At 40.9% G+C, this 22,561-nt stretch overlaps 1 protein-coding gene across 1 annotated transcript; it reads left to right on the plus strand.

Moving 5' to 3' along the window:
- The first annotated feature begins 1,111 nt into the window (after window positions 1–1,111).
- Window positions 1,112–22,561, plus strand: LOC111221070 (uncharacterized protein C9orf172-like). The gene is made up of 2 exons (XM_022744393.1): window positions 1,112–1,246; window positions 18,756–22,561. Exon 2 carries the CDS (start codon window positions 18,810–18,812, stop codon window positions 22,077–22,079), a length of 3,270 nt encoding a protein of 1,089 aa, XP_022600114.1. The 5' UTR covers window positions 1,112–1,246; window positions 18,756–18,809; the 3' UTR covers window positions 22,080–22,561.

Consider the following 22,561-nt stretch of genomic DNA (forward strand, 5'->3'; position numbering starts at 1 on the left):
TGCCACCATCAGGTCCGAATCTGAACTGATACGCGAGAAAAACCAAAACTGAAATGACACATATGTTTCAGACCTTCAGCCTTTCCCATGCTAATCTCTTCTTTAACTTCTACAACAGATTGCATTTATAATTTGTCATCTCATTGTCTGTTGGTTGTATATTTGAATGAATATTTAGATGCATTTAAATACACATTCTGATTGTTGTCCATATAAATACAGACATGAATGTAATATAATATATTTAAATCACTGAAATTTTGTATCTCTGTTATTAATATTTCTTTTTGTGATATATCTTATTTTGTAGACCTGGATCTCATCTGGATGAAGCATTGCAGTTAGAACCACAATCCATGAATCAGCAACTAACCCTTTAATAGGAATAAATATCCAAATATCCAACCTTTGTACTGACATTATTACGTTTTAGAGGGATAAAATGACTTTATCACAACCTGACAAACCCAGATTTGTTTTTAATGTTTTATAACTTCATTATAGGTATTAAATGATTATTAACCCTTAAGTTACAACTCGTAACCCCTTTGTAACGTGGCATTTTAATAACATAATAACATAAACATTTTCAGTGTAAGTGATTTACAATAATTACCAGCTAATTATTTTCCCAATTAATCAAGTAAACATTTGATCTATAAATGGTTTGGTAGAAAGCAGGGATTATAAACACACTCAGCTGGCTCCGTTTATTAGGTACAACTAACTAATGCAGTCTAAATCCACCTCAAGGTTATACTGTCATATATGATGGTTACATTAACCTGAACCTAACCTCAGCTACTCTAACCTGCTCAACCTGACTAAAACCTGATCCTAGACCTGATCCTAAACCCACCATTTACTAATCTGCCTGATCCCAAATGTCACTTCCTGATGAGAGCGTGAATGTGCACAACAGATTGAAATATGTTCCTCTCAGGCAGGAAGATGAAGACGGAGGCAATCACAGCGAGCGAGAGGGAGTAAGGGAGGGAGAGAGAGAGAGAGAGAAAGGAGGGAGGGAGAGGTGGGGGGAGGGAGGGCGGTTGCGGCCACATAGATGTGGATGGTGCAGCGGGGTTGCGCCATCGTTGGATTGCTCCAACGATGTAACGAAAGGGAGGAGGACGTTAACGCGGATATTTCACTTTCACCTTCTGCACATGTCCGATGTCGTCATTGGGAAACCACCGTCCTCGACAGAACCATGGATGAGCTGAGGCTGCAGCTCCGGGCTGATGCGGTAAGACGTGGAGCTTTTGATTTGCAGCACCGTGTTGTCGTGCTCTGCGCGCCGCGGCTCTGCGGGGACACACACATCAGATGATGCGTTTTACTACCACAACCCGCTCCGCGTCGTGTTGTGCTGGCTCCCCTCCTCATATATGTTTGATTTGACATCACTGCGACGGTCATATACGTTCCACACGGTGGGGATCGCGCAGATTTTCGGATGTGTGCACTTATTAAATTCGTTTAGCCATTTAGCAAAGCGTGTGGTTTTAGTTGTGAGCTTGTATGATGAAGCACGGAGGGTTGCCGCGGGTTGTGTGTCCCCTTCATTAGACTCCTGAAGTCATTTCCCTGCTGGCTGATGTTGGACTAACGTGTTCCCATCCTGAACACTGACATCATCCTCATCAGGATTCTGGCTCCAGGCAGCAGCTCTTCATGCAGCTGCAGCAGCAGCAGCAGCAGCAGCAGTCAGGAGACTCAGCACTACGCAGCGTCAATGCGCCTGTTCGGACTTGATGCTTTACTCTGCGACCAATGTTAATTTCATTTGGAATAAGGCAGGTCCTCAGCACTGCGCTGTTGCAGGGTTACACAGGTTGCATGGGCTGTTCTGGTTTTGTCATGAGCACACCGGCAGAGTAGCTTAGCCAGATGTTGCAGAGCTCTATAGAGGCCACGGTCTGTGTGCAGATACATCCACAGATATTATATCCAGCCACAGCAGCCAGTTTTACTATTTCTTCCCAATCTTCATTTCCATGCATCACTTCCCACTTGTATAATTTTTGGAACAATTTTGAGCATTTCCTATGTATTTGTCCACAGGCCTGAGGACCATACTGATGATTTATCCAGCTGACTAATTATTAAGCTACTGACAAATGTCCATGGGAAACAGTCACAGTCTTCAATTTTTAAAGAGACAATCAGCAAACTTTCACACAGAAGCTGGAACACACGTTTGGTATTTTTATTATCAAAAGATAATGTAAAAGTATTTTCCGCCCCAGGTAGATGTAACATTAGTCATGAATGAATTTCCAGCCAATTACGCACCAGTTTATCAAGTGATCATTTCAGCACTGTCTTTGTATAATTCATTCAATAAGTGATATCAGCAGAGAGAGGTTCACAGTCAGCCTGCAGCGTCCAGGTGGCCTGGATACTGTTAGTCTCTGAAGACACTGTAGTGATGGTGGAAACTGCAGCAGAGGCCAAACCCAACACAAACCCAGTGCCTACAAACATACCAAAGAGGGATGAGTGAGTGAATGAGGTGATTCATTTAAGACTAATGATGAAGATACACTGAACGTGGTGCCATGCAAAGTTTATCCTTAATTATCTTATTATAAACTATATATATAAACTATCCACCATTAAATTGTGAGATAGCAGACACCAAAGACTGACTGGTGAAGCTAAAAACATGAGGGGAGTTCTCAAGTCAAAAATCGTAACTTTGTGCAAACGAAGGCAAAAAGGCAAATCTCCATGACGGCCACAGATTTTCATTTTAAAAACCCATTGCTTTTCCTACGTTTCCTCCTGCCATCCACATGACTCTGGAGTTTTCAAGCCCTGAAAACTGAGACTTCCAAAAACTCTGCTGGACCTGTTTTAATTTGAAAACTCTGGGGTTGTGTTTTATTTTGAAAACTCTAAGGTTGTGTTGTAGTCTGGAGAGGTGAAAACTGAGTCCTCTGGAAATGATGATGTAGACACCCACGGTCTCTCCTGATTGGCTCTCATCAGCCTGGACTATCAGTGGTGAATACAACATGATAATGAATCACAGTGTCTCTGACCTTGTTGTCTTTGCTAGCAGCTGTTGTTCACATACATTCTTCAGTTTAACGCTACAACTGTCTTTGCTGTTCCTTGTTCAGAGGATTTTGTGCAACTAATCAACTGCAGAGTAGTTAATCTGCTTCCCGTTTAATGGTCCTGTATGTGTGTTTTTCAGGTGTGTGTTGGACATCATTGTCGTTTTAAAATGCCATTTTAAAATGAAAATGTAGTAGTGTGGACGCAGCCTTGGATCCCTCATTTGTATGTCCTCAGTGTCACACACACAAAATTAAGTACTAGATTCACCAACTTTTCAGACCCACCTTTTTAAAAAAAAACAGCATTAGCGATTTTGGGACAAACCTTAACTACTTCTGTAGATAAGAATCGCCAGCACGAGGTCGGGCTTTCCCTCCACAGGCACACCTCTCTATGCCTGGCTTTGAAGTGACTGTTGGTTAACATGTAGTCTTAATGGGCTGCGTTTCAGTCACTGTTTCATACTTTCTGTTGTCTGACAACGGAAACAGAAAAACTTGTTAATGAGAAACAGCTTTAATGTGAATTCAGCTGTATTAAAATACTGTATATGTGAGCACAGAGGAGGAGGGAAGAGAACAGCTAAAGAGCTGAAACCCCCTGAAACCACTAGGCTGAAGGCAGATATGACGTCATGAATATGCTATTTAGCGCATTACTTCATATAGTGACATTTAGCAACAACCTCAACTACATGCTCAATTTTGCACATTGAAGATACACAGTCCAGCCATATACTAGGTTTTAAGTGTGTCTTATTGCCAACAGCAAATCTATTTATCTATCTATCTATTTGAGCAGAATACTCATATCAGGATGCTTACATGTTCACAACAACACATATTGACCTTGAGTCATTGAGCAACCTGGCAGCAGATCTTCTATGCTAACCAATCAGGGAAGGCCAAAGTTAAAGTTATGGGTTTGCAGCTATTAACACTCACACTCACACTTCTGGACTACTATTCCTCTTGCACTGATTCTACTATTAGCTGCTGAAAGATGTTGCTATGGATGACTCACAGGTTAGCAAGCTCCCTATTCCTACATTATTTGAGACAGTGAACACAACAACAATGTAGGTGAGGGGCTGGGAGCCGGGAGAGGGAGGGGTTGGAGGAGTGTAGTGGTTTCAAGTAGAGTCTCATGCTAGCGCTGGTTTGATTTCCAGAACTTTCATATCGTAGCTTTGCCTAGGTATAATTTTTACTATGGTCACCATTTTAGTTTAGAGTATTAGCAAGCTAACATTTAACATTTCCTAACAAGCACTACACACAAATTGGACTGTCATTAGTTTTGCAGGTATTTGTTGATAAAGCAAAGTATTGAACAAATTGAAAATTGTGGAACGGGTGAAGCTGTATGGAAGCTACGTGAGCCACCATTTGAGCACCAACGACCTGTGGCCACATTTCGTAAATATGCACCCAAATGAGCAACTATACAAGTAGTTGTGTCTCTCGTTGTGTTGGTTTGCACACAATTAGATTTTTTTATGGATTAAATCAATTTTGACAGTGCTGCCCTGCAGCTAGGTGGCATAATAACACAATAGTCCAAAAATAGCAACCACCCATACGTCATTGCTGTACCAGTAGATTAAACCAAGCTACCAGTGACTGAATTGACTCTCAGCATAATCTGTTGTCTCACATATGAGCATGTATGCATGCACACTGGTCTCCTGATTTAAGCTGTCTGATCAGTCAGATGTCTGTACATGTGTCTTTGACCCTTTCTCAGTCATCTCAGAAGCTGAGGATTATTAATACCAATTTATTATCATATCATACTGAGACTTATTTCATAGATCATACAAGTCCCTCCCTGTTAAACTGTTGGCCGTCCCACATTTATAACACAGGGACCACCCACAAGTGAGATGGCACTGGACAGTATGCAGCATTCAAGAGAAAGCAAAACCACGTTTTCATCTAAAAAGGCCTCTAACAAATAAAGAGATGAGACCAGAGCACAGGTTGACTATTCACGAGGACTACCATCAAAACGTCCATTTCAAAGTTTTTACCGGCTACGTCAGTGTCATTTGTGTGGCCGGTCCCAGTGGATAAATCCAAGGCTGAATTTCTCTCCCAGTCTGACCGTGGAGCCAATACTGGTCTGGTTTTACCGAGAGGAGAACCCAACGAGCTGCTAAAGGGACCAGCTTGACCTAGAACTGGTTTTTCTTCTCCTCCATGTGTCAGTAACTTGATGGTTCATAACGTTACATCTGTTTTCATTAGTGGAAGCTACATGATAACGTTAGCTAACTTGCTGTTACTGATACTATGACATTGTTTGGCAAATGTTGCTATTGCTAGCTGGCTAATTGTCTCAGTGGAGCATATCATGGCAATGTTAGCGTGGGCTGATGGTTGTGGTTAATTTTAGTTTGTTGGCTCTCATGTCAAAGGGTAACTTCATTCAGCTGAGCTTCTTGTGTGTTTAGTGGAGGCTTTCACAGGCTTTGTAACACCTTGCTGGCTGAGAAGGTTAAGGGAGGAGAGGGGGAGCTAAGGCCAACGAACCATTCGTTGTGGTCTGAGATGCTGGTGCGACCTCTAGTGGCAGTGATGATCATTTACAGAATCTTTAACCATAACTTAACCATAATTCAGTTGCTGCGCAGATCTTGTAGAAAAAATAAATAATTAAAAAAACCTTGATTTACAGAATCATGCAACATTAAAAATTAATTTTTGATCATGAGGTTGGAGGCATATAGCAAACACATCTCCTACACAACACATATCCATATATAGAGCTGAAGTCTCAGCCATGGGCTATATTAGTGACACATGGGTCCATGGTGCTATAAGTAGCTGATGTGTGAATCTCATCTGCAGCAGAGATTCTTTTAGCATCATGGGACATTTTTTTACAGGGCATAATATGTGAGCAACAAATTGAAGGACTGATGTGGTAGAGAACACAGGCCGACCAATATGCTGCTGAGGCATGATGTGTCTTGGGGCTACTAAACTACAGTGGCAGATTTATCCCCAATATGGCCACTACATCAGGAGCATCGAAGAGACTCAAGAGACAATCCTGCAAATGGATACGGGAAATGGCGGAAACAGCATTTATAGAGCTGAAGAGTCAGCTAGCCCGCTCAAATGTAATGGCATACTTTAGTCAAGAGGCTCAGACATGTGATACTAGAGGCTACTCCAGTGGAATTAGGAACAATGGCCAAGAGATGGAGCACTGCCTTCATCTGGTCATGTGAGAAATTTAATGTAACAGAGATGATATACAATATATAGAGAATATGAAACACTATCCAGTATTTACAATAGGCCAAGTAACCAGGCATCGAGTCATTTATTTAAAAGGATGTTTCACCCAAATTAGATTAAAATACATTTTGTCACTACTCTACCACACCTAGTTGTATCTAGACACGTTGATTGTTTTGGTTTTATTTGCCCAGGTTTCTAATATATAGCCTCAACCCTAATGCAATGGAAGTAAAAGGAATTTCATTTGTCTCACAGAACGGAACAAGAGCATTCAAAAACATCTCTTTCAAGATACCTCAGTCCTGCTCACAGATTTCACTATGTTTTCACTGGAGCTACTTTTCACTATAGTAATAGACCCTCTGTTTCTGGGAAGAGATGTTTCTGTTGAAGTGTGTAACTTTAATTTTTCATTGCTATGAACAGCACAAATGGTGTTTTAGACTTGTTGTGCCTCCGCCTTGTCTGTTGCCAGGAGGCATATGTTTTCAAGTATTCTGTTCGTCCATCTGTCCCATTCTTTTGAACGCAATATCTTGGGAACACCTTTAGGGAATTTCTTAAAATTTGGCACAAATGTCCAGTTGCGCTCAAGGATGAACCAATGGTGGTAAAAGGTCACTGTGACCTCATAAAACACGTTTTTCGCTTCTTGAATGTGATATCTCAAAACTACCTGGAGGGAATTTCTTCAGATTTGGCTCAAACATTAGCAAAGATGGACGTAGCGTCTGTGACGTCAACCACAGGTTTCTGAATAGCGATTTTGACTATCTTGGCCCTAACTCCCAGCTAATCCAAAAATGGGCAAAGAGGAGCATGTGTGGAGCCGTGACTTTGGTTCATTCTGGTTTGTGGCAAGCATATTCTCACCCACCTGTCACTCAAAGTGGCACGCCCTTAATTCTAAATAACTTTAAGTCTTAATAAAATGTAAATAGGTGAGTTATATAAACAGTTGCCATGAAGGAGGAAATTAGCTCTAGAGACCAAAACTGTTCTTGTACCAGGCTGTAAACATGTTTATTTCTGCTGTAAAGTTGGACATTTTAACATGGAAGTCTATGGAGACTCTAGTGGTCATTAGAGGAACTGCAGCTTTTGGTTCTTCAGTGTTGGCTTCATTTTTTAGCCCCGGACATTGCTGCTTGGGACTCAAAGACGAACTGATTAGATTTTGGTTCTTGTTCGATATATCATGAATGCCTAGAGGGAATTTTATTACATCTGGAGCAAACTTTCACTAAAGTATGAACTGATTAGAATTTTATTGTCAAAGGTCAAAGGTCAAGGTCACTGTGACATCATAATGTTCTGCAAAAAATTCTTCTGGCCATTATTCAACGCTGTAACTCAGGAAGGGGAAATTGTGACCCCAGGTTGGTGGAGGCAAACAACCTCGAGGTGGATGTTCTAGTTTTGTAAGAAGCTGAATTTGAACAACTGATGGTAGGTACACAAAATGTGTAGCGGATTTTTGTTTTTATTCTTGTAATGTGTTTTTGGTTGTCCGTTAGTTAATAGCGCCCCTTTTTGGGGTTGTAATGTCATGGTGATGTCTGAGAGGAAACACTGACTTTGATTTTGTTCCTTGGCCTGTTGCAACAATTTGCGACTAAAGATGCCACCTCCTAAAGTATGACACAAAAGTAATATTAACTGTGACAAAAATTTTGAGTAGTGGATAAATAACCCCTTTGCCTTTGTGCTGTATCTTTGGTTTACTTGTACACAGCAATGTCACCGGTATGACATGTATTGTATGTTGTAATGTGAAGAGATTCAGTATGATCCCCACCAGCAACTAAAACCTCTAGTTCTTTAAAATAATATATATGGCCACGCTACAACCAAAACAAACCAAACTGTCGGCCAGCTTCCTGTTTAAATTACAGGGATAATAATCACAGCACAATAGTGATTTGTTGACTAACGTCAGAATGGTTAAGATTTAAGGCTGAAGACCAAACTTACACTCTACTGGTCCATTGCTAAAGATGGTTGAATAACAGCACAGTTTCATCCTCTCAGGCTTGAAAGACTTAATTATTTAACCCTCAACTAACAGCTTCTTCACTGCAGGGTTATGGGTCACAGAGCACAAAAAAAGCATCACTCATTGAGTGACTTATAATGGAGCTTCCTACCCATTCTTAGCATGTTGCTAAGTATCACTGCCTTTGTATAGTGTATAGATGCTTACCAGTTGTATGAGCAGGAGAGAGGGAGAATGACATGTAACCTAATTTGTGATACAAGCAACACAGTGGAAGACTGGCATCTATTTTCTTCTGTCCTCTGACCTTGCTATGTACTGTCTCTGACATACATTATCTGACACCTTCCTGCAAGCATTGTGTTGTCTTGGTACATCTTACTACACACATTATATCTTAACACACCTCACTGTAAACATTTTCTAATCTAAGAAAAGTAAGTCCATGGAAGCAAAGCAAATCATAAGACGGTTCTTAAACATTAAGGTTTAAAATATGACATAGCTTTCATTAAGAAAAACTCTAAATGGCTAAAAAAAAAAACAATTTTTAGCCATTACTCAAGACTTCACACATGAATTGTGACAAAATTTCAGTCAAATTGTTTATTATTTTCTATGACTCTGGATAAACTGCTATGTAACCTGAAAGTAGTCTGAGTACTGGAGGGATATGACCATGAGGAGATAATTCTAGTTTTTAGATGTATATTGCTCTCCAGCACTGAGTGGTATACACTTAGCTGTTTTTAGTAGGAGATCCAGATGAGAAAGATTAAGATGCAGTGTTAGCGGTCTCTCTGAAGCACTTGTGACACATCATTTCTCATTATGTGTCTGTACTGGCACCATCATCCACCACATCACCACAGTGGCTTCCTGCAGTATTAAGGAATCTGGGAAGATTCAAAAAGATCAGATAAGAACAGTTTTCAGAGTGAGTGACAGACAGGACTACAGAGCACTGGTGATAAAGACTGAGTTAATGAAATTAGCTGGGGAGCAAAAAAACAGCTGCCGAGCCAGGATTAACTATTTCTCTTACACCCTTGTAAGAGAAATAGTGATGTATGGGAAAGACAGAGGGATAGAGATTGTGGTACATTTTGCAAATCATGGCTGGTTTTGGATAAAAAAGTAGCATCAAACTTCATTCCTTTACTCACCAACATCTGTTTCCAGAGGTGGAAACAAACACCAATGTTAACGCTTGTCTCTATCACATTTTTTCTTCTATTTGAATTCAGCACACTAACCAGCTACTCTCAGCACTTCCCGAACTCAGTGTAGCCAATCTGCCCTGAAGACATAGCACTGCTCAGAGGGCCTATTGTATTATAAAGACAACAATGGCTGAAGCTTTAGTCAAGCCACAATCACCACCACCTGCTCTTGACAAGAAACCACGTGCAACAGCAGAGAAAACGTTAAACCTTTGAACCATTAAAGGATAAGTTCACCATTTTTTCACATCAGTCACAATAGTCAGGTGCTACAAAATGGCTCAATGTGAAAGAAATAAAACGTCAGAGAGAGAGACAGAGGAAGAGAGCGAGAGAGGACAAGATGGAGAGGGATAGATGTGGATGTGAGGGATGAGCAGCCCGGTTGAGCAGGTTGCACGGCCCACTGTTGTTCTGTGTGGCCATCATCTCATGATCTGATTCTGGTAGTGTGGCATGTGCTGTACGTGATGGTGTGACTCCAATGTGGACCAGTCTGAGTCAAAAGTCCTGGCACAATTTTTATTCCCTCTCTGCCCCAGTCAGGTGCCCATACAGTACCAACAGCGAAAGAGGCTTTTCTTCTGTAATCATTCCTCCTATTCATACTGGACAAAGATCCCTTCTCAGTGAGATAGGCTACACTATCCTCATTCCAATATATTCCAGAGTTACAAGTACAAGTTATTTTTTTACAGTTGCTAACATGCATTTTACTTCTTCTGAAGTCGTCACACAGTCAGAGCAACAGAAATCAATGTGGACTAAACTGCATTCTGCTTTGCCTTTGAGTGTGGCCATTCAAAACAACTATCAACACATTTGCCTTTAGCATTTCATACAAATTAGGTAGAAACATACCAAATCCTTTATGGCCGATGATCGCCTGTTTCATGTCTATATAAAATCTAAAAAATCACACAACAAAAATGTCAACTTCTGCTTTACTTTGCTTTCCCCAACTATACTGAGAACAGCCCCTGACCCTGAAACCATATCAGAGGAATATACTGTACCCATGCCACTACAGCCACTGCAATTCCCCAAATCCCTACTTCATTAAAGGTGGCACATACAGTATACAGCTGTGGAACAGAGATCCCCTCCTTTAAAACTCCAGTATATCATGGTATAAATGTGTATTGTAGTAGCCTATGGGTGAATCAGTGTGTAGTGTTGCATGTTGATGTAGGGGGAGGGTGAGTCTAGAGAGGATGAATTAGTTCTGCCCGGGGAGTCAGACATTTTCTAGGGTGTTCAGTGCCAATGGTGCAGTGTTGCAGTGCAGTCCATAGAAAATACCCACAACTCACCATAAAAGCCACTGCTCACTATGCTCACTGACCATGAGTAACACCACTGCACTTCCACTGGATGAGTGACGTCCATTACACTGGACAGTCATTCACTTTCTCTTGAGCGAGATCAGTTTGAGGCATTAACCAGCTCTTTATACTGTAGTGTCTCTATGTTACTGATCGAAGGAATCACCCACCTTATGTGACCTTGTATGGAAACTACATTGGTATCAGTATTAAGATTCTTACTATGATGGAGTATTAGGGCCACATTGAGGGAAAAAAATCAGAAAATTTGAGAAAAAAGACAAAATATAATGTGAATAAAGTCATAATTTTGGGAATAAAATCATGATATTTAAAGAAAAAATGCTAATATGAGAATAAAGTCGTAATTTTACAAGGAAAAAAACATAATATTATAAGAATAAAATCATAATTTTAGGTTCCATGTTGTTTTAGAGGGGAAATATCAGAAGCTTTAAAATGAGGAACATGGAGCATCCTGTGAAGTTCTACTTTAGCAGAGGTTTCACAAATAAGGAGAAACTTCATCTTCTGGCTCATCACCATCATCATCATCATCATCATCATCATCATCATCATCAGGACATTGAAAAGATTGTGAAGAAACTGAGTCTATTCTATTGTCAGACAGATAAACAGCAGCTGCTAGAAGCAGCTCAGACTGATACTGACTGTCCTTTCACCTCTTTGATTGGTTGATGTAATATTCCTAAAAATGATGTTTTTTTTTCTCTTGAAATTTTCACATTTTTAACTCTCGTAATATTACGACTTTATTCTCATTTCTTTTTTTTCTTCAATGTGGCACTAATACTCGGCCTTTCTCTTACAGTCAGTGATGTAATGTGAACACCCTCTAAAGTTTCCCTGTGAACACGAGAGCCAACAAAAAACAATCCAGCCACAAGCATTAGCTGATGCTAGCATTGCCATGATATGCTCCACAGCAATGCTAACAGTTAGCCAGCTAGCATGCAATATTTGCCAAACAAATTCGTAATATTGGTAACATCAACATAGCTAATATTAGCATGCAACTGTAGCTGTCACTAATGAAAACAGACATGTAACATTATGAACCATCAAGTTACTGACACATGGAGGAGAAGAAAAACCAGTTCTGAGTCCAGCTAAACCCTGTAGCAGCTCATAGGGTTCACCTATCTGTAAAACCAGACCAGTTTTGGCTCCACAATTGGACTGGGAAAGAAATTCAGTCTTGGATTGATCCACTGGGACCAGCCGTACGAATGACACTGATGGAGCTGATAAAGACTTTAATAACTTTATGGATGTTTTGACAGTCCACCGGCTGACCGGGATTTGAGCCGGTAGTTTCCATGGCCAGTCCACCTGTGCTCTGGTCTCAAAAACAAAGAACAGAGAAACTCAAATTACAACACACACAGAGGGATTGTGAGTTTGTTCTCTGCTCAGGCCCGGATTAAGAAATGCAGAGGCCCCTGAGCACAAAGTCTTGGGTTAGGGTTAGGCTTTCTTTTCTTTCTTTTCCAGGCTTTTCTTTTTTCTTTTCAGACATAGCACAGGGCATATATGGAATAGTTCTATTTCATTGCAGAGAGCACCACAATCGATAAGGACAGCATGACCATCTTCGTCGATTGCCCCCCCACAACGCTGGGTCAGACACCTAGTAAATCCACTGTGAGCTGCTGCTGCTGCTGCTGCTGCTACAGCTAGCCTCAGGTTGTGGTGCACTGCTAACAGTAGCCTCCTCTGGTCCCAGGTTAGCTTGCACATCATCTTCCACAACTTCTTCATCCTGATTCTCCCTCTCCTCTTTTTCTCTTTTTAACTTGTATTTAAAACAACCATTTCTATTACTTTCATTCATTTTGAGCTAGCTTACTACTTCTTCCACGGTCCGGTCCGTTCAGCACTGGGTCATTTGAAGACAGTGGCGTAGGGGTGGGGCGAGTTGTTACCATGGTTTCCACACTTGCACTTGACCAATTACGTATATCATTCTGTTTAGGTTAAAAAACATATCAGTGTGCTTTTTATTGGTTATACATGGTGTCATTATCTGAAATTTAAAGAGAAAAAAAAGAAAGAACTTTTTTTTCTTCCCCAAACTGCTCGCTCAGGCCCCAAGTGCGTGTGGGCCCCTGGGCCAGTGCCCATAATGCCCATTGGATAATCCAGCTCAGCTCAGGATGCCATTACTCCACTATATCTTCACATAGAGAATAGTTGTTTGCTGCTATATTATTGTTTAAAAACGCATTTATATAACCTTTGAGGTCACAACACTTTCAGTTGGTAAACTTACATTCAGCTTTTTGATTTCTTTTACATTTTTTGTGGTGTTGCAGTTTAAGTTTTATACTTTTTTTCCTGTCCTCTTCTGAGTTTATAAAGTGTTTGACTGAACACATTTACATTCATTAAAATAGTGAGCAGAGTTGAAAGCTAGTTTTGAATTGGATCCATTTCCTATATATATATATATACACTGCACATGTGTGCTGGCTGTTTACAGTACAGTGGAGCAGAGCAACACTTGTAGTTTTTGTCTTCATTACATTTGAATATGACCTTTATGAACTGTTTTTGCACTCTGACAACTGCACTCTTTTAAAAGGGCATTTACAAATGTGCACTTGAGTGCAGTTGGAAGAGGATTTTAGGAAGACATCATCCATGTCAACACCACAGTCAGTCTCCATCTGCTCCGGTCTGAGCGTCTGCTCGACCAGTTGCTCAATCTGGGTCAGCTCCTTCTCTCACGGGTTAGAGCAGCTTGTATTTTTCATTATTATGTAAGCAGTCTTTTCATTTCTGCATCTTTTTAATCCTACTTTTTTAATTTCTTGCATTTGTCTGACAGACATTCCTATAAATACAGATTATGGTTTTACAAACAGATGCCCAAATACATTTTGTTGAAGTAAAAAGCATTAATGAACATCTTGACTTTTTACTTTATTCATGAATTTTTCTAGATCAGAATCATCAGGACTTCTCTCAGAAGTTGCTGATCGTCAACAGATTCCACCACTGCATCTACCTGTCACTTTTCAATTACAGCCTTAAATCAAGTCATGCATTTACTGTGATCAGAAGCAGGAAACAGCAGGTTTTAGTCAAGTCATTGACGGTTCGTGAGTAATTGAATTAAATTTGCCATGCTGTGTGTGGTACTGCCAAGTCTTGAACTGAGGCATATTCAGCCACTCTGGATCCCGTCCAGAGCCTCTGTGCTGGCTGCTTCCTGATGGCCTGTCTACAAGATGCAGAAAAATCTAAATGAAGTTCCTTTCCCTGAGAGATCTGCTGCTCTGACCTGCCCTGCTTCCACATCTCTCATCATGTGTTTGCTGTCAATCTCACCTGTTGCTTCTGCCCTCGCTGGCTCTCCCACAGCAGCATGTTGGCTGTTGTCCTCCTCCTCCTCCCCCACATCTCTCTCCTCATTAGCTGCAGCTCTCCCCTCCTGACCCCCTCTTGCTGCTTCAGCTGTGGTTAAAGCCTGGACATATCCTAAACAAATGACATGGATCCAATATCACACTAGTGGGACTGCTCAGCTTTCCCACGTGTGTTTTCTTAAATTTCTAGGTTCTCTGTTTCACTAATATCTCTGGTGCAGACTGAGACTTTACGCTTCCTCAGGATGAGTGTGTATTAACTTAAAGCTAGCCTTACTAGCTTGGCTCCTCACTGCTGATAACCTATCTGAAAAGCTGGGTCATTGGGAGATTGACAGTGTTGTGTTCATAACAGATTAATTTATACAACTCTGTCTACTAGTGTGTTTTATTACAACTAAACTGCAAAAACAAACACATACAAAGCACATGACTGTCACACCGGAGACCAGGTTCACATCCAGAGTCCCATCTGTGGTTTAGGCAACAACAGATCTTTGGTTAAGATCAGTGGAAGATGGTGGTGTTGGTTATATGTAAATAAACAGGTTTTGTCTGAAATCACTGTGACCTGTTTCTGTAGTAAACCAGACCAGGGTCTGTCCCTAACCTGAACCAGGAGCTGTGAGTCTGAAGAGAACCAGAAAACATACAGATGATTTGGTGGAAAACAAACACGTTGTCTATGAACATTGTACTAATATGTATTCTGCTAATTATGTAAATTAACAACAAATCCTCATTATGTGAATCTGGTCACAATTACATTTCCTACAAAACATGTTTGCTGTAATTGCTTGGAGACAAGGTTCACGTAATAAGAGTTAACTTGAATGAATCCATTTTGGACAGTCCATAATACTGACCATTTGTTAACTGTGGATAGAAAACAGCTCTCTGTCTACTCTAACCTTCTTTGTGATCACTCATTTTAAATGTTAGTAACAACTCTTCCAACCTGAACAACCACACAGATCGTTTCTTTCAGCACTGATACGACTCAGCAGTGTCTCCTGAAATAGCGCCCCTAGTGCTCCTACAGCAGCGTGCATATTCCGGACCTCGGTTGTCATGGTTACCATAATAAACACGCAACTGTACTGTGAGTGGTGTACCGATCATTGCTGCAGTTACTATAATAACGGTCATGCCTTGGTTAGGTTCAGGGTTAGGGTTGTGGTTTGGGTTAAGACACGTTATACTACGTCACCGCACTTTTCCCTTTGCTTCTGTCATAATTACTACGACCTAGCAACAAAATGTAACCATAGGTCATAAAACCCTGCTGCACAACAACCTATTGGCTCGTTTTTTACAGGAGGACAGTCTCGTACTGTACTGTGGTACTTAAATAACCTGGATTATTTTCACATGTAAACACAATTTTCAAAATCAGCTGGTTCAGGGTGGATGTAGTGTAGAATGATGTTGCTGTAGCAGAGCTGAAGAAAATAACGAATTGGGACTTTTCTTGGACTTGTCTTATTACACTTGACATATTGAGTCTTGACTGCCTTAGGACTGGATTGACTTGGAGATGTGAATGGTGAGGAGACTGAACCTCATATTAATAAATATTAGAAAATGACATCATCATTTTGGAGCAGTGCCAAAGTGGCATGAATAGCTGTAGCCTGACCTGAATGACTAACTGCTCATCTACCAGTCTGTGTTCTTCGATTCATCCTCTGTTTACAGTTAGTCATTTGAATTTCACTGATTCTCTTACAACTGAACAGATACAGTGAAACTGTGCTAGAAATGATTTCCATAGAACTCTACTAACTCTAGCTGTAGAGTTATATGTGATTCCTGAGGAACGAAAAATTATATTATATAATGCCACAAAATCATTCTGTTTATTTATCACTTTCTGACACTGACACAACAACACATCATCTTGTCTTCAATAAGGTGTGTGATTTAATTCATGAAGCCATCAGGTGCTCAATCATAAGTAAGAGATGCCTGGATTTTGCTAGCTGTGATTCAGTGGATGTAAACAGTGTAGTTTACTATCTTTCTACTTGAGGGTCAATTTAACCTAAACCATGGTAAAAGTTTGTGCTAGGGAATGCATTAAGTAAATGAGCTGTCCCCGCAGTGATACAGAAACAAACATGTATGTGTGTGTGTTTGTACTTCTATGTTTGTGAGGACCAGTTTGAGTTATAGATCTTACAGAGTGAAGATATTTTGATGTTATCAGTTATGAATTTGTTTTTCATGCTCCGCTCTCTAACTGTATTTTTGTATATCAAATTGAAATGTCCAGATACCACAGGGGTTAGGGTTAGGTGCGAGAATATGTCGGATGTTAGCTTCCTCAGAAATTAACTTTTGAAAAGTCATCATGGAGCAGAACAATTTGACTGAATGTCAGATGATGATATGAGACACGCTTGATACATTTGATAACGTGTGCATCTGATGATGTCTGATAACTGAAACCAGTAACCTATAACTTTCTTAACATTATTTTGGTGTGGAAATAGCCTCAAATCTCTCTCATTGTAGTCTAGAGAATAACTCATCAAGACCCATATTCTATTACGTTTAGTGAGAGATTTAATAAATACAAGTGTGATATGATGATATGATATTGAAGTAGACGAAGCCCTGGGGTCAGGCATTTAGTTGTGATGGTTAATGTGAGGGTAAGGGGCTGGGGAATGCATTATGTCAATGAGTGTCCTCAAAAAAACAGAAGTACAAGTTTGTTTGTGTGTATGTGTGTGTGTGTGTGTGTGTGTGTGTGTGTGTGTGTGTGTGTGTGTGTGTCCTAATTTAGCAAATTTGCATTGCCCTGAATGTGACAAGAGACAGTTTTATGCACGCCTGCTGTTTCCATCTAATGAATAAACAGTGAATACTAAGTACAAATCAGGATGTCATGTGAATGCAGTGTGTAAACAGCTTTCAGTGCTGTCTGTAGACTTACATCATAAGAAAACACTGATACTTTATTATCATTATAATGTGTATTGCATCTCTGCACACTCATGATGCATGGGGGTCCCACTTTCACTAATAAGCTCTATTACACTAATAGTGGTAAAAAAAATTAAAAAAAAGATTACCATGACGTTTCCTTGATTTTTAGTGTAAAGTTGTGGGTCTGTTACTACACTGACATTGGACTACACAAGTTGAATGGATTACTTCAACACTTCTAAGTATTAAACTAGACAACACAGCCACTGTACTGCTTATTATTAAAAATAACCAGTGCTGAATACAGATTTAGACTCAAGCATTTATATTTGGGTATACTTTTGATGCTATCACCATCACTGAAGACAGCACGAAGTGGAACTCATTAAAAAGAACTTATTTTAAACTTCAAATGAGCAATTACGTCAAACTATATGAAGGATCACAGAATAGTTTGTTCCATTTGTTCAAAACCCTTCAAGCATTACTGGCCCCAGGAGTATTCAGCGTTGTTTGTGGAATGAAGTGAAGAAGCTCTGAAGCTGTGAATGCTTTCAGTGTGGGTCAGTTTTAAGTGAAAATAGATCACATTAGCATTTCATTAATGTTTCTGTATAATCCTGAACACACAGTTAAGGGCTTATTTTCATAATTGAATGTTGGCATCTCTAGATATCACTCAATAACACTGAAGCCCTTTTATGATTTATAACCTGGTGATAGAGTTCCCTGGAAAGCTTTCTACCATTCCTGCACCACCTGAATTTGCCAAAATTAACTTCAGTGCACACTTGTCATTTGTGAGCAATACAGCTGTTTTCTCCACAGCTATGCCTGCCAGTTCTGAATTTTGTTTAATATTTCTGCCAAAATTTAGTCAAGGGACAAAAGCCGGGCCCAGACTACAGGGGTTTTAGACCAGTTTAACCCCAATTCCCCCCTACCAGATTACCTGGTAATGTGAGGGGTTAACGGATCCAATCTTAAACTTTCCAAACTACGTTGCAGACTCATAGGGGCCGCCCCAATGATATCAAACATGGATTTAGGAGTAAAAATCGGGATGATTACAATTATGGTTACTTCAGTCCCGTGCTCAACTCTGACATTAGCTAGCATACTACTGTTGACATATATTAAAATTTCACCTCCAGTTGTCACTGAAGAATATACGTCCAGTGTTGACCATTTTCTCATCCAGACTCGTTTAACCTTCTGCTTTTGTTTTTTCTGACTTCAAAGTATTACTAATGTTATACTAAGTTGTTGTACCACAGTCTCCATTTTGTTTACATCTGCTTACCCTTGACATCACGTGAGATGAGTTCACATGAGGTGGTGCATTGCTCCCTGATAGCCCCCTCTTGTGTGCATATTAGAGATTGGAGAGAAGTTTCTCCTTCTGTGCGTGAACTTGATTGAACTTGATTTCAAAATAATTTTGTAAAACTCCTGTAGTCTGAGCCCGGCTTAACCTGCTAACAAGTATGCCATAGTCAATCATATTTTTTCTCTATGCATAGTTGGTTGAATGTCACTGACTGAAATTTTTGTTATCTCTCCAGGCAACATCAACATTAAAGCAACTTGATGGAGAAAACTAGAGGAGTCCCTTTAAGATGACACGCACAGACCCGCCTGACATAATCGTATCAGCTGTGCATCGAGATATAAAAGTGATTCCCATTTCTTCACACTACAAGTCCTTGCAACCCTCCAAACAATGTGATTCTATAAATTACAGCACACTGGAGGACAGTAAGAGCAAAGTCAATAAGAGGCACTGCCGTACCTTTGACTATAAGTCATTGGAGTACCCAAAATCACACAAATACTCAATGGAGTCCCCATACAGAAAGTCTGATAGGCATGCAGCTAACCCAGATGTTGCCTGGAATGCATTGGGCCGCCAGCAGAGATACCGCTTTTCTGCTCCAGACATTTTTAGCCATAGGTTAACTCCTCAACCAGTGGCTGCTGATATGGCCAGTGAGATCACTGCCCCTGAACAAAAAAGAAGGACAAGGTCAAAAAGTGCCCCTCGGGTCCAGACCAGTCTCACCCCTGTGTCTTTTGAAGGGTCCTCATCTTCCGGGAGGAAGGGGAGGGAGTCCCAAAGGGCTCCAAGAGACTCTCGCTGGCGACCAGAAGTATCACCACGTAGGGAGTCATCCTATGCAGCAACTAGGGCTCACATGCATGAAGTACATCCCATTAAGTTGCAGCCTCAAGTGAGTGACAACAGTAGATATTCACCTCACTTTGCTGCTGATAATTCAGAGGATGGAGGGCTAGATAAACCAGCAACCAGCCCTCATGTCAGGTGTCGGGTGGACATCAAACCTGATGACGGAGCATTGCATCATTCAGGACGGAAACAGACTTCACCTCAAGTGGACATACCATGGCAGAGGCACCACAGTAGGAGTCTGACTGTTCCACGCCATTTCTCCTACTCTAGAACACCAACTCCCACTGACTCTTTAGGTACAGAGAGTCGGCAAACTTATCAATATTCCCGTAGCATGCCAAATAGTTACTTGCAACCAATGGAGATTCCCTTGCAAAGGATGCCTTCATCAAGTGAATACTATGGAAGGGAACGAAGAGCTCATTCTAGTCCTAATGTGCCAACCAAGTTCTTTTATGCAGACGACCCAGGGAGATATGTCACTACTGCTCCTCCTCAACCAAGTTCTTACTTTCATGATGAACGTTACACACCGGGACAAACATATACTCCAAAAGTGCAATATGTGCAAGATCCAAGGACTCGAGTGGTGCAAGCTGTAGCTACAAGACCCTATTATCCTGAGATGGAGCCCTATCCATACCCTGTGCAGACAGGATATCCCAAACCCTATACAGCAACTGAACCAGGGCCGTACATCATACAGACACCTCCAACTAGAATATTTTATGGGGATGATCCCAGGTCTTATCAAATCCAGACTGCTCCGCCAAGGTTTTATTATTCCAGTGATATGTATGCAATGCCACCTGAGCACCATATCCCAGCAAGGGCATATTACACAGAGGGCCGAAGACATGCTAGAGTTATTCAGGCACAAACAGATGACTGGTATGGCTCAGATGCTTCTGGTTATTCCACCAATCCTGCCTCTTATGTATCTCAAGTCACTCCAACCAGAGTCCGGCAAGAGCCTGGCTTAACAACCTGGTATGCCAACCCATGTGTAGAACCTCAAAGAATTGGCACAGATTCTAAATCTTACTCCAGGTCCTGGGACAATATTCTCAACTCTCGTGTAGAGAGAGAACAACCTCTTCCTGTACAGCGGGGTCAGAGCTATGATGATCTTCTTGACTCCAGGAAGCCTGCAGCAGCCACAGGTGACAAACCACAACCAGTGGTAGTCAATCTCTCCAGTTCGCCAAGACGCTATGCAGCCTTATCAATGTCTGATAATTCACTAATTGACAAAAGCCCAACAGAGATGTCAAAGAGCACTGCTAGTAAACTCTGGTTTGTTACCCCTGAGATAACAATAACTGATAATGACATTCGACCAGGGAACCTTAATAAGGCTGAAGGACGGTCTGCTAGTTGGGACATCCTTGACTCCAGAAGTACTGAGGGTCCAGAACTGTCTCATTGTGACTTTGAAACCTCAACCAAAGAGAAGACACATGACAACGCCTCACTACAGCAAAGCTTAGAACAACTTGATGAGCTTCTGGCAGATCTTGTGACTGACTACAAGCCGCCTAGTAGAAGGGCAAGTGAGGACATTCTGGATCAACTAAAGAAGTTAATTGATGAGGAAGAAGCTGTATCTCTGTCCAGAAAGAGCTCAAGGGCAGGTACAGAGGAACCAGCTCCTCTTGACAAGCAACCAACCTCAATAAGAATGAATCCTGATGCTTTTCGAGATATGGATGGAGCTAGTGATGCAATGAAGAGTGCAGATGAGTGCTCCCCAGATCAGAGCCCTGATGAGGACGACACAATGATGTGCTCCAACAACAAATGTCGGAGGACAGAGACCCTATTCAATGCTTGCCTATATTTTAAATCCTGCCACAGCTGCTACACCTACTACTGTTCTCGTAACTGTCGCAGGGAGGACTGGGACATTCATAAAGAAAGCTGCTTATATGGAAGAATTGGCAGCACATGCCGTCACATCATCAAACACTGCCGGGAGACTGTTGAAGTCCACAAAGCCTTCTCCCGTATTGCCAAAGTTGGGTACCTTTCTCGAGGTAGAGGAGTTCTCTTCCTTGGTTTTCCAAACCCTGCGTCATCCAGTAATTTCCTGCAGTATGGCCTGGATAGTCTACTTATGTCTCCTACATACCTGTCCCTTCGAGAGCTTGAAAGCTTCAAGGACAACCTAGGGGAGTATTGTAAGGAGCTGCAGGAAGCTGGCAAAGAGTATGACCCAAACGAATGTTTCATCTTGAATGTATCGATTGCTGTTGGAGACCAACTGCCTGATGGGCCATCACCAAGGAACCAAGCTCCAACTGTCAGAAAATATGCAAAGGTTGCCCTGGCTTCCTTCAGCCCTGAGAGAAAGGTTCAGAAGAAAGAGAGTGACATGGAAACGCTGATCCTCACTCCACCACCAGGAACAGCAGACATCGACAAAGAAGGAGAGGAAGGCAGGAAGGCCAGGGAAATCTGTTTTATCAATATACAACGAGAGTTACGAATTCGAGGGGTTTTCCTACGGCACGAATACCCACAGGTGTATCAGCAGCTCTGTGAGTTTGTGGAAAGTAACAGAAGGTTCACACCCACAACTATTTATCCCATCGATAAGAGGACCGGTAAACAGTTTATGTGCATGATTATGGCTGCCTCTGAGCCCAGGACATTGGACTGGGTAGGCACCCCGCATCTCCTTGATGACATTATTTAAGTGCACCTTTTGTTGTAAATATATATGTATAAAAATACATATATATTGTTACACATATTTATATATCAATCCAATTACAAACATTTGTAGATAAGTATTTTGTTATCAAAATGATATATATTCATGTCTGCTTGGTCAGTATTATTCATTATCAGAATATTTCCTGTCAGGTGCTGAATGACTACAGTACATTATTTATTTTAATGTTTTTAACAAATACATACTTTTTATCCACCACAAGTCATTTATCTGTAACCTGGTCATGTACTGTTACAATACATTCCCTTTGGTTGGGATTCTCTAAGCTGACATGCTGGTTTTCAACTTATTAGCAACTACTGTTTGTTATTTGTAACTCAGCCTCTTTAAATGAGTCCATTTCTGTGCGTACAACATGACTATTTTTCATATACATACTTTAATGGTATACAGTGCATTCAGAAAGTCTTCAGACCCTTTCACTTTTTTCACAATTTGTTATG

Source organism: Seriola dumerili, unplaced genomic scaffold (genome assembly GCF_002260705.1).
Source record: "Seriola dumerili isolate Sdu_G_001 unplaced genomic scaffold, Sdu_1.0 BDQW01000081.1, whole genome shotgun sequence".
NCBI lineage: Eukaryota > Metazoa > Chordata > Actinopteri > Carangiformes > Carangidae > Seriola > Seriola dumerili.

What these genes read in the sequence shown, in the direction of transcription:
- LOC111221070 (XM_022744393.1), top strand. Translation starts at nt 18,810, where the DNA reads ATGACACGCACAGACCCGCCTGACATAATCGTATCAGCTGTGCATCGA.